General features: G+C 45.0%; 1 protein-coding gene across 1 annotated transcript in view; it reads right to left on the bottom strand.

The window, feature by feature from the left end:
- Nucleotides 1-11,261, bottom strand: part of LOC137379176 (CUB domain-containing protein 1-like) — a 77,342-nt gene extending 66,081 nt beyond the window's left edge. Inside the window, exon 1 of the mRNA XM_068049889.1 lies at nt 11,069-11,261. Coding sequence (XP_067905990.1) covers nt 11,069-11,138 — 70 coding nt within the window. The 5' untranslated portion in view covers nt 11,139-11,261. The remainder of the gene's footprint in view (nt 1-11,068) is intronic.
- Nucleotides 11,262-12,385: the final 1,124 nt, after the last annotated feature.

Here is a 12,385-nt window from a genome sequence, read left to right as displayed (position 1 = left end):
TCAAACAAGATACACATGAACAAGCGATTTAATGAGATCCTGGCAGCTTCAAAGCTTAGACAAAAGAGTTCGCAGTTAGTCAGTGCTGCTCCCATTCTGTTTTTGGCTCAAGGTTGAACATTTTTAAAAGCAGCATTTGTTGCCAAATCAAACAACACAGACTAGGCATTGGCCTGGTCTCTCCAGCCATATATGGTATGCATTAGCCGTTGATCTGTACTAAATTGATGGTCACTGAGTAAACAGATCGAATATTAACAAACTCCCCTGGTTTGGAAACAGGCACAGCACAGAGTCAAAGCTACCTCATTTACGTTGCTCCACTGTGCCACTGTTGCTAATGTAGATTTCGCCAACAAGTGACAACGAAGGCAGGAAGCAGCACAAAGATCGTTTTTGTCCTACAAGTTATGAGAGGGAAAGGGTTGAATAAAAAAAAAGCTAGTAACTCCAAGTTCCCCTCCAAGTCACACATGATCCTGATTTAGAACTATATCACTGTTCCTTCACTGTCGCTGGGTCAAAATCCTGGAACTCCCTCCCTAACAGCACTGTGGGTGTTCCTACACCCCAAGGATTGCAGCGGTTCAAGAAGGCGGCTCACCACCACCTTCTCAAGAGCAATTGGGGATGAGGAACTAATGCTGGCCTTAACAGCAACACTCATCCCAAGAATGAGTTAGTAAGCCATGCAAACTCAGGAATCTCAGCTGTTGGTAGCAAGTCGCCGTGCCTACGTTCCCAGAAATATTATGTGTTGATGCAACCTCATGCATGTCATTTCTGGAGCAGAGCCTTTTAAAATTTAAATCCTTTTCCTGGTCCCATAAATGCAAATCTAGGATGTAGCACTGGTAACCAAGGCAACATATTGGATCAGCACATGCACAAGTGCCTGAAAGTTACAGCCCGTGTCCAAACATATTGCAACTTTTTAAATTCATTCACGGGATGTAGACATTGCTGGCAAGGCCTGCATTTGTTGCCCTTGAGAAGGTGGTGGTGAGCTGCCTTCGTGAACCACTGCAGTCCATGTGCTGTCGGTATACCCACAGTGCTGTCAGGAAGGGAGTTCCAGGATCTTGACCCAGCAACAGTGAAGGAACGGTGATATAGTTCCAAGTCAGGATGGTGTGTGACTTGGAGGGGAACTTGCAAGTATTGGTGTCCCCATACATCTGCTGCCCTTGTTCTCCTAAGTGGTAGAGGTCATGGGTTTGGAAGGTGCTGTTGAAGGAGCATTGGCGAGTTGCTGTCGCACAACTTGTAGATGGTACACACTGCTGCCACTGTGCGTCAGTGGTGAAGGGAGTGAATGTTTAAGGTGGTGGATGGGGTGTCAATCAAGCGGGCTGCTTTGTCCTGGATGGTGTTGAGCTTCTTGAGTGTTGTTGGAGCTGCACCCATCCAGGCAAGTGGAGAGTATTCCATCACACTCCTGACTTGTGCCTTGTAGATGGTGGACAGGCTTTGAGGAGTTAGGAGGTGAGTTACTTGCCGCAGAGTTCCCAGCATCTGACCTGCTCTTGTAGCAACAGTATTTACATGGCTGCTCCAGTTAAGTTTCTGGTCAAAGGTAACCCCCAGGATGTTAATGTTGGGGGAATTCAGTGATGGTAATGGTGTTGAATGTCAGTGGGAGATGGTTAGATTCTTTCCTGTCGGGGATGGTCACTGCCTGGCATTTGTGTGGCACGAATGTTACTTGCTAAAGTCTGGCAGCAGGAGGGTTAACCCCCATGTCAGACGTGATTTCCCCTCTATTCCACAGAATGGGTTATCACACGCCACCTCTAATACTGTAAGGAAACCAGGAAATAGTAGCATTCTGGTTATGTCACTGGACTAGTAATCCAGAGGCCTGAACTAATGATCTGGCAACATCAGTTCAAATCCCACCATGGCAGCTGGGGAATTTAAATTCATTTAATTAAATAAATCTAGAATAATAAGCGAGCATCAGTAATGGAGACAATAACATTTTAGATTTAGATTTTTTTAGATTTAGAGATACAGCACTGAAACAGGCCCTTCGGCCCACCGAGTCTGTGCCGACCATTAACCACCCATTTATACTAATCCTACATTCCTGCCACATCCTCATCTGTCCCTATATTTCCCTACCACCTACCTATACTAGTGACAATTTATAATGGCCAATTTACCTGTCAACCTGCAAGTCTTTTGGGTGTGGGAGGAAACCGGAGCACCCGGAGAAAACCCACGCAGACACAGGGAGAACTTGCAAATTCCACACAGGCAGTACCCAGAATTGAACCCGGGTCGCTGGAGCTGTGAGGCTGCGGTGCTAACCACTGCGCCACTGTGCTGGATTAGATTAGATTAGAGATACAGCACTGAAACAGGCCCTTCGGCCCACCGAGTCTGTGCCGAACATCAGCCACCCATTTATACTAATCCTACACTAATCCCATATTCCTACCAAACATCCCCACCTGTTCCTATATTTCCCTACCACCTACCTATACTAGTGACAATTTATAATGGCCAATTTACCTGTCAACCTGCAAGTCTTTTGGGTGTGGGAGAAAACCCACGCAAACACAGGGAGAACTTGCAAACTCCACACAGGCAGTACCAGGAATTGAACCCGGGTCCCTGGAGCTGTGAGGCTGCGGTGCTAACCACTGCGCCACTGTGCTGGCCAATAGACTTCCATAAAAACTCATCTGATTCACTGATGCCCTTTAGAGAAGGAAATCTGCCATCTCTACCTGGGCTGGCTTATGTGAGACTCCAGACTCTCAACAATGCTAGACTTTTAACTACTTTCTGGAATGGCCTGGCAAGCCACTCAGTTAAAGGCTATCAGAAAAGTGCAATAAAATGCTGGACTTGCCAGCGGCATCCACAGCCTGTGAATAAATAAAAATGTCCAGATTGTTGTTAAGAATGATTTAGCTGAACAAAGTTTGATCCCAGTGGATTACAAATTGAATTCTTTGTTACGTCAACATTAGGTTGGCTTCAAGTCAAAACCTAATACTAGTTTTCCAGGTACTACTGAGATATTGTATATTGTACTGGTCAGAATCTCGTTCTTCGAAGTATTGGATAATTATCTCAAAGAACTCCCTGAATAAACAAAACTAATATGGAGATGGGAGGAATTTCCTTGGAGCATCTTCACCTCTGCCACCACTACTTCAGTAGAAGTTTGATGCATACCCCGTTTATGGATTAAAATAGTTTATCTCCCAAACTTTCACCAAAATTACAGCGGCGGAGCAGGAGATGATCTGAGGAAATTCACCCCCTTCCCCCACCTCCCCTCCCCTCTCTCCCCCCCGATAACACTGTCAATCAACTGGCTCTCTTTTGAAAGGGAGCGATGGCTGGGTGTCCAAAGTGCCTGCTTGTTTCAGGTGCTCGACCCCTTTTAACATGAAAATCAGGGTCTTATGATGTGACTAGGACCCTGATTGCAATCTTTTTCTCTGAACCCCATGGGTGATGGAACCAAAGAGGCCCGACAAAGGCAAGTGTTAAATTATTATTTTGTGGGCTCCGGAGCAGTAGGATGTCTCAATAATAATTCGGGCCCCTGCTGCCTGGGGACTTGCACCTTCCCTGATCATGAAATTCACCCCACCTCCTGCAACCTACTTTGCTGACAGCCATCCCAATCCCATCTGAAGGCATCAAACTGATGCACTAAAATCACCTATTTGGTGTCTCCTGCAACTTGACTGCCAAAGTTAAATGAGGCCGGGCCTCAAAGTCTTTGGGGACTCTGCCCGTCGCAACATGGATTTGGCTGGCATGCTCCCACCAGCTTAGAAGTCAAAATGGATCTCCGTAAGTGAGCCACCACCAGTCAGCAGAAGATCCAGTTTATCACTAGAGTTTGAGAAGGAACCATAAGGGAGCCAAACAAGAGACCAGGACAATCAGGACAGAGTTATCTTGTTTCAGAGATGAATGCCACGGGAAACCAAGGAAATGTGATAGTGGATGGATTAAGATTGGTAAAACTAGATTCAAAAAAAGGTTAGAAAGCCGAATAAGCTATCCAAGAAATTATATCAATGATCAGATACCAGCTATTCACACATGATAAAGTTAACAGTCTCAGAAAAAGAGGTAGCTCCAAAAACAGACAAGGCAGCTTGGACTAAGAAGCAACTTATAAAACATTGGGGACTCTTTGCCTGAGAAAGTTTATCATGAAGACAACATTGCACAATGAGTTATAGCTACCTGGCATCAGGCCACACTGAGGAAAGGTTTACTGAAGGGAACAGGAAGGAATCCAGTGGTGGTCATCCACAGAGGGGTAAATATAATCGCCACAAGGATCGCCTCTAAACTCGAACACAGGAATTTCAAAGTACTGTTGTGTTCGGAGGGAAAAATGTGAAGATCACCAAGAAAATAATGTTAATGAGTGGCTGGCAAAGTGGTGTCAAACCAACAAAGCTACCTACATAAGTAACTGGGAATACTTTCAGAACTAAAAGGACTGGTACAGGAAGGGCAGTATACACCTAAAATCAAGTAGGGATAAATAGGCTTGTGGGAACAATGAGGTAACTATCTAAATTAGGTAAAGGGGGAGGTAGGGCAGGAAACACAATCCACAATGAGACAGACTGTGGGCAAGAGGTTAGTCAACAGGTGGAAGTGGACAGAGAAACCCAGAGAGGCATATGTAAATTTGAGACCAGGAGCAAGTAGACAATAGTGAATAGAATATGTAGAAAGCATGAAGGTTAGATGCATTATGAATAAGATACCAGAACTGTTGTGGCAGTAGGGAATATCAGAAACATGACTAAATATTAAGGATGAAAGTCAATACACCATTCAGGGATTTAACAGGTTCAGAAAAGACAGAAAAAGGATATAAAAACAAGGTGTGGTATTCTCATCCAAATATTCAGGGCGGACAGGAGGTAAACAAATTTGATTCTATGGAAGGGGCAAATCCACAGAATTAACTATTCCGTGTAGCCATCTCTAATGGGCAAAAATCCAACCTAACATATGGCTGTGTTATACACCACAGACAGCAAATAGAGTCACTACAGCACAGAAGGAGGCCATTCTGCCCATCAAGTCCATGCTGGTTCTCCGTAGAGCAATCCAGTCAGTTCCATTCACTGCTCTATCCTCGTAGCTCTGCAGGTGTATTTCCCTCAAGTGCCCATTTAACTTCCTTTTGAAGTCAAGGAGAACAATTTGCCCTATGCAGAGATAACGTGGTCGTGCAATATCAGTCGTGATATTGTAACTGATAGATGCCAATCAGCCAAATATAAACTGGGAAAATGCAAATGTTTTAGAATTAGGGTTGGTAACTGTAATGCACAACTAGAGGCATTGTTGCTTTAGTGCTGGCATTTGCAAAGGATCCAGATAATGTACAGAAAGTGGAAGTCATAACACTCCAAGAAACAATGACCACAGTAGATAAGTTTTAACAATCGTAGGTACCCAAGAGCAGGAGCCAGATATATAACTTTAAAAAGAATAAGTTATAAGATAATTATGGCATAACCAAACCAAATAGATTGGTGAAGTTTGTTCAGCAAGACCTCAATGGAAGAGAAGTGGAATGCCTTTAGAGGTATAATGCTGGAAGTGCAAAATAAATACATACTAAAAATCAATAGGGTCAGACTAAATAAACAAGATGGATTAATAAACAAATTAAAACTGATACAAAGTGAGGAAAGATAACCTTTACAAAACCTGCTAAAAAAAAAAAGGGAAGGGTCTTAGTGGGAGTGAATATAAGAAATGCAGAAACAAGTTGGAAGGTGCTCAGAGAGGTGCGGAGGAAGAGTTAGCAGAAAAGTACAGAAACAGGGACAAAACAGAGCACAGTGATTGAAAAAATATTTCATACTTGCAGCAAGAGGACACACAGAGATGAGATGAAAACCAAAGGTGATATAAATGGAATTGAAACTGAGGCACACGCCAGTTAATATTCTGAATGTTTCCTTCCTCCAAAATTTACAAGGGGAGATTTGAGAAATCTGACCTCTGTAAAGAAAGTGAACCAAAATAAAATCAACAGTTTTGATACAAATGAGGGGGAAGGGACCAGGGAGATTTGCGAGGCACTGACAACCATAATGTGGAAGTCACGAGGCATCAGGGAGGTACCAATAGATTGAAAGCAAACCTGTGCGGTGTCCTTATTCAAGAAAGAGGATAAAACAGACTCAGCTAACTACAGACTCATCAATCTTGCAACCATTCCATGTAAGATGATGGGATTAATCATCAGGAGTAATCTATAGGATTATCTGTATAATCGTAACCTATTAAATAACAGCCAACGCAGATTCAGAAAAGAAAGATTATGCCTGATTAATCTTCTTATCGGCTTTGAGGCTATCAACGTCTCAAGGGGATCATGGAAGTCCTATGACATTGTGTGCCTAGACTCTACTCTGCCCATGTCCTTACACGCACCATATCATTCACCCATCACTGCTGTGCTCGCTGACTTACATTGGCTCCCGGTTAAGCAACGCCTCGATTTTATAATTCTCATCCTTGTTTTCAAATTCCTCAATGGGGTCACCCCTCCCGATCTGTATAATCTCCTCTAACCCCACAGCCTACTGAGATAGCTGCGCTCCTCTAATTCTGGCCTCTTGAGCACCCCAATTTTAACCGCTCCACCACTGGTGACCATGCCCTCGGCTGCCCGGGCTCCGATCTCTGGAAGTACCTCCCTCCACCTCTTGCCTCTCTACCTCTCTCTCCTCCTTTAAGACACTCCTTAAAACCTACCAAGCATTTGGCCACCTGCCCTAATATCACCTTATGTGGCTTGATGTCAAGTTTTGCTGTAGAACGCTCCTGTGAAGTATCTTGGGTTATATTATGTTAAAGGTGCAAGTTGTTGTTGTAGGCCCACGTGAAAGGTGAGGCTCAGGGTAAAGCCTGGGAATGGCTAAGAACCTGGCTGAAAGTGGAAAGCAGTAAGTACTTGTACAGGAGATAGGTTGGATTTGGGGGCAGATATAGTACTGAGGGGGTTGCCCCAGAGCTCACTTATGTAAACCACTACTGTTTCTAATTTACATAAACGACAGATTCAGAAGCTCAAAACAAGGTGGGTAGATTTACTGATGATACCAAACTGGAAAGGGCAGTGGAATCAGAAGAGGCAACTCAAAAAAAAAATACACAGAGTGACTTGGACGAAATAATTATGTGGGCACATAAATGGCAGATGAAATTTGATGCAGACAGCTGCAAAATACTGCACAAGGCTTGGAAAAATAAGAAACACATATACATGACAGGACTAGTGTTGAAATAGTTATAGATTAAAGGAAACAGCCTTTGGAGTTGTGTGTTGGTTGGATATGCTAAACATGTCCAAACAATCCAAAAGAACTAGCAACAAAGTGGAAATGAAAACCCTCTATGTATTCAGGAAGAATCAAGAGGCAGTATTAGAAGGACTAAATGGTGGTTTTGAATGGATGAATTAATACCTGACAATATCTTTTTCAGTGATACTTATTTTGTGATCTTGCAAAGAGATTCTTTTCTTTAAAAAAAAACCAAATTGCTATACACAAATGATGAACATTATTATTCTCTCTATTATGCATTTAGACAAAATGTGCAAAATGCGTAGGCTTGTCTAAATACAGGTGCAAAATTGTAACTGCTGGCACAGTCACCCTTGGCACCAACAGCAGGAGCTACAGAGCTCCACACGGTAAAGTAAATAGAACACGCACACAGACAAAGCTCGAGACTCTTTAGGCCATTATGTGCTGAGGTAAATTCAGTACCCTCATACCGTTAATAAATTACAGCCAATGACACTAACCTGGTAACAAAAAAATGGGACAGCCACATCATTGCCAGCAGCTATAAATGGTTCACTGCATTGGGAGCTGTGAATTGCTATATTTTCAGGCAGCATTGCTCGTTTATACTGCAGAGGTCCTTGGTCAGAAATAATCACGCTGTGCTGGAGGATGCAGCCATCACGTTAATTGACTTCACTGTAACGAGTGTGGTAAACAACTTATCCCAAATGCCACTTTCTAGACATTACCTGTAATTATATGCCCCTCAGGCAAATGCTCATGATTCACCTGTCCAGGTACCAATCTTATTGGCTTTGAGTAAAACAGTGAGGGACATGAAAGCCTATTTTAACTTTTTTAGTAGGTTAAATCCTAGAGTTCCAACATGGCCTTGTGTTCCAGAGCCATTAGATGGACTCCCACACCACCGCACGCACCCCCCCCAACCCACCCCCAACAACCCCCAAACCCAACCACTCCCCCAACCCAACCCCACGCCCAACTCCAACCACCGCCGCACCCCCCCAACCCACCCCCAACAACCCCCAAACCCAACCACTCCCCCAACCCAACCCCACGCCCAACTCCAACCACCGCCGCACCCCCCCAACCCACCCCACCCCCAACAACCCCCAAACCCAACCACTCCCCACAACCCAACCCCACGCCCAACTCCAACCACCGCCGCACCCCCCCCAACCCACCCCCAAACCCAACCACTTTCCCAACCCAACCCCACGCCCAACTCCAACCACCGCCGCACCCCCCCAACCCACACCCAACAACCCCCAAACCCAACCACTCCCCCAACCCAACCCCACGCCCAACTCCAACCACCGCCGCACCCCCCCAACCCACCCCCAACAACCCCCAAACCCAACCACTCCCCCAACCCAACCCCACCCCACGCCCAACTCCAACCACCGCCGCACCCCCCCAACCCCCCCAGGGCTGAAGATGCAGCATTTAGTTGATACTGAAAAGGGTTGCGGCAAAATGGAAGCTATAAATAAACTTGCAGAATGGGTGTGTATGGCAAAAGAATTTCAATATAGGTAAACGTGAGGTGGTATGTTTTGTTCGGAAGAATAATGAGGCCACATACTCATTAGAAAATGAGTCTAAATGGGATAGAGATACAAAGGGAGCTAGCGTTCTGACAGACAAATCACTGAAAGTAGCAACAATAAGATTAAAAGGACATTTAAAAAGAAAGTAAAAGCACTGGGGTTTATTTCTAAAGGGTTAGAATTAGCCTTTCTGAGGCTCTGACACCTGTGCTCTTGCAGTTTCAGAAAGTATTGCATGTATTCGTCACCCAATGTGAGGGTGAACTGCTATATAACTGAGATAAATGGATGCCTGTTTACACACGAGGAAAGCAGAGAGGGAGATTAAAGGGCCTTTTCCATCAGTCAACAGCCTCAAGTTTTTCACATTCCCACAAACACAGAATTCCCAAATATGTGAACACCAATAATGATAAACCCCACTTTAGCAATGATTGAGAGCAACATTATTGAGGGTTCTGTCACAGAAGAACAATTGATACATACAAGCTTTGAAATTTTCTCTCACCTTGCTAAAACCACCCAGCTTAGATTGCTGGGACAAACCTGTCTGCCATTAGCCCACCTGCTTCCCCAGTCACTTCCAAGTAATTTTCCGTTTTGGCCTACTTTATGGATTAATCCTTTCGGCATAGCTCAGATATGAACAATAGATAAGGGGAGTCGTGTTGCTTTGTAGCAGAAACAGAAGTTAATGTGTGGGACCCAAGGGCTGGAGGTGCCAACAATCTGTGGTCATTCACTGCTACAGATTCTCCGAGTTCACAAACATTTAAAATAAAAATAAGCTCCAACAAAAAAAAAAAATTGGAATCGAATCAGATTCAAACATTGCTTCTATTTTCCCCTTCCAGATTTATTAATTGAATTCAAGTTTCACCAGCTGCTGTGGCGGAATTTGAACCCATGTTTCCACAGCATTAGCCTGGGCTCTGGCATACTAATCCAGTAACATTACCACTATGCCACCAACTCCTTAGTACATTTAATGCCAGGTTCCACAATTCTCTACAGCGCCCACATCCCTCCCTTGAAAAAAAGACTATTTATAGCATTTTGGAGTCAGTCATTTACGGCACAGAAGAAGGCCATTCAGCCCATCGAGCCCATGCCAACTCTCCATGGAACTATTCAGTCAGTCCCACTCTTCTGCTCGATCCCCGTAGCCCTGAAAGTTTATTGCCTTCAAGTGGCCATCCGATTTCCTTTTGAAGTCACTGATCATCTCCACTTCCACCACCCTCGCGGGCAGCGGTTCCAGGTCATTACCACTCGCTGAGTAAAAAAGTTCTTCCTCATATTCCCCCTGCGTCTCTTGCCCAAAACTTTCAATCTGTACCATCAGTTAATGGGAACAATTTTTCCTTGTCTAACTTATCTAAGCCTGTCATAATCTTGTACATTTCTATTAAATCTCCCCTCAATCTCCTTTGTTTTAAGGAGAACCACCCCAGTTTTTCCAACCTAACCTTGTAACTAAAATCCATCCCTGGAAATGTTCTGGTAAATCTCCTCTGCAGCCTCTCTCTTACATTCATATAACGCCTTTCATGAACACCCAGATAGCCGAAAGCGGTTTACAGCCAATGAAGTCCTTTTAAAGCATAGTCACTGTTGTAACGTAGGAAACACAGGAGCCAATTTGTGCACAGCAAGCTCCCACAAACAGCAATGTGATAATGACCAGCTAATCTGTTTTTGTGATGTTGATTGAGAGATAAATATTGTCCAGGACACCCGGGAGAACTCCCTTGCTCTTTTGAAATTGTGCCTTGGGATCTTTTACACCCACCTGAGAGGGCAGACGGGGTCTCAGTTTAACATCTGAAACACAGCACTGCCGACAGGGCAGCAGTCCCTCAGTGTGCACTGGAGCGGCAGCCCTGATTTTTGTATTCAGGAGAAGGACATGAAGCCTGAACCTTCCTGAATCAGAGGTGGGAATGTTCCCCAACTGGCTCACAGGGCCTTACACTTTCAACAGTTCTCCCAAACAAAAATAGTAGAGAAGGCAGCACCCAAAGACAACAGCACAAGGCACAGGGAGCCCGTGAAAGCAACCCCCTGGCAAAACGTGGCGATTTGACCCTTCGCATTTGATGAAGAGCAGGGGAATGGAGCGAGTTTGCTGGGCAGCAGTTGTGAGGTTGGAACAATTCTCCCTTCGCCAGGTGAACTTTCACTTACCTGTTCCCAGCATCCAGCCCAGCAGGAGCAGCCAGGCTGCACCGTAACACATCACCCTGCAGACACTCATTCCCACCCGAGTGGGCAAGGGCTTCTCCCACTTTAATCCGAAATTAACCTCTTCGCAAACGCCTCTTGTTTTTTTTTTCTTCTCCTTTCCTTCTTCCACCGACCTGCGCTGCTTCCTGTTGAGAATCACCTCTCCTCATTCGCCTGCAGGTAAAACCTGGGCGTGTCGGCGACTTTGCACAGGGCTGTCTGAAAGTGTAGGACATGTCAGGGGAATGTTCCTGGAACATGCTCCTTCCCCACCTCATCAAACCAAATATTGTGCAAGTCTACAGAGGGGAGGAGTGAGTTGTGAATGGGACACCTTGTTCCCCTTACTGGAGGAAGTCGGGATAACCAAACACCACACCCAACTGGAAAATCCAACTTTTTGAATTTTCTTCATTGTGCCTCTTTTGCACAATGTGGGTTCCTTGTTGATATCTTGCAGTGTGCTAAACCTTGCCAAAGTAGCAGTATCTTCATGTCTTTAATACAATAACTTGTATTTATAGAGCACCTTTAATGGTGGAAAGTGTCCCGAGGCGCTTGGCAGGAGTGCCATTGTAAAAATTGACACAGATCTGAAGAAGCTCAGGAGATATTAGGATTGGTCAAAGGGGTAGTTTTAAGGAGTGGCTTAAAGGAGGAGAGGTTGGGAGACAGCGTGGTTTAAGGAAGGAGTTCCAGAGCTTAGAGCCGAGGCTGTTGAAGGCACGGCCGCCAATGGTGGAGCAAAGAGATTGGGAGTGTTCGAGAGGACAGAGTTGGAGGAGAGCAGAGTTCTCAATGAGTCGGTGTTCTGATGGAGGGACTCCATTAGGGAGGGGCTTGAACACGAGGATGTGAAATTTAAAATCAAGGTGTATGTGGGGGCGCGGGGGCTGAGAGCCAATGTACGTCAGTGAGCACAGGGGCGATAAGCGAGTGCGGACTTGGTGCCAATTAGAATATTGGCAAGAGGATAGAAGTTGGGAGACCAGCAAGGAGAGTATTGGGATCGGCAAATCTGGAGGAGGATGAGGGTTTCAGCAGCAGATAATTAGAGGTAGGAGCAGTAGCTAGATGGGCAAGGTTGGAAGAGGTGGGCTTTGTGATGGTGAGGCTATAGGTTCAGATAGTCAGCTCGGGGTCAAATAGTGGTCAGCTCGGGGTCATATTGGACACTGAGGTTGCAAACAGCCCATCTTCTGTCTTCCCAAAGTTTAATTGGAGGAAATTGTGCTCATCTAGTGCAGGATGTGAGACAAGCAGTATGATGTCAGAGAC

The sequence above is a fragment of the Heterodontus francisci genome, chromosome 2, assembly GCF_036365525.1.
Source record: "Heterodontus francisci isolate sHetFra1 chromosome 2, sHetFra1.hap1, whole genome shotgun sequence".
Classification (NCBI taxonomy): domain Eukaryota; kingdom Metazoa; phylum Chordata; class Chondrichthyes; order Heterodontiformes; family Heterodontidae; genus Heterodontus; species Heterodontus francisci.
Note: the sequence above shows the minus strand (reverse complement) of the source record. Positions and strands in the feature narration are given on the sequence as shown.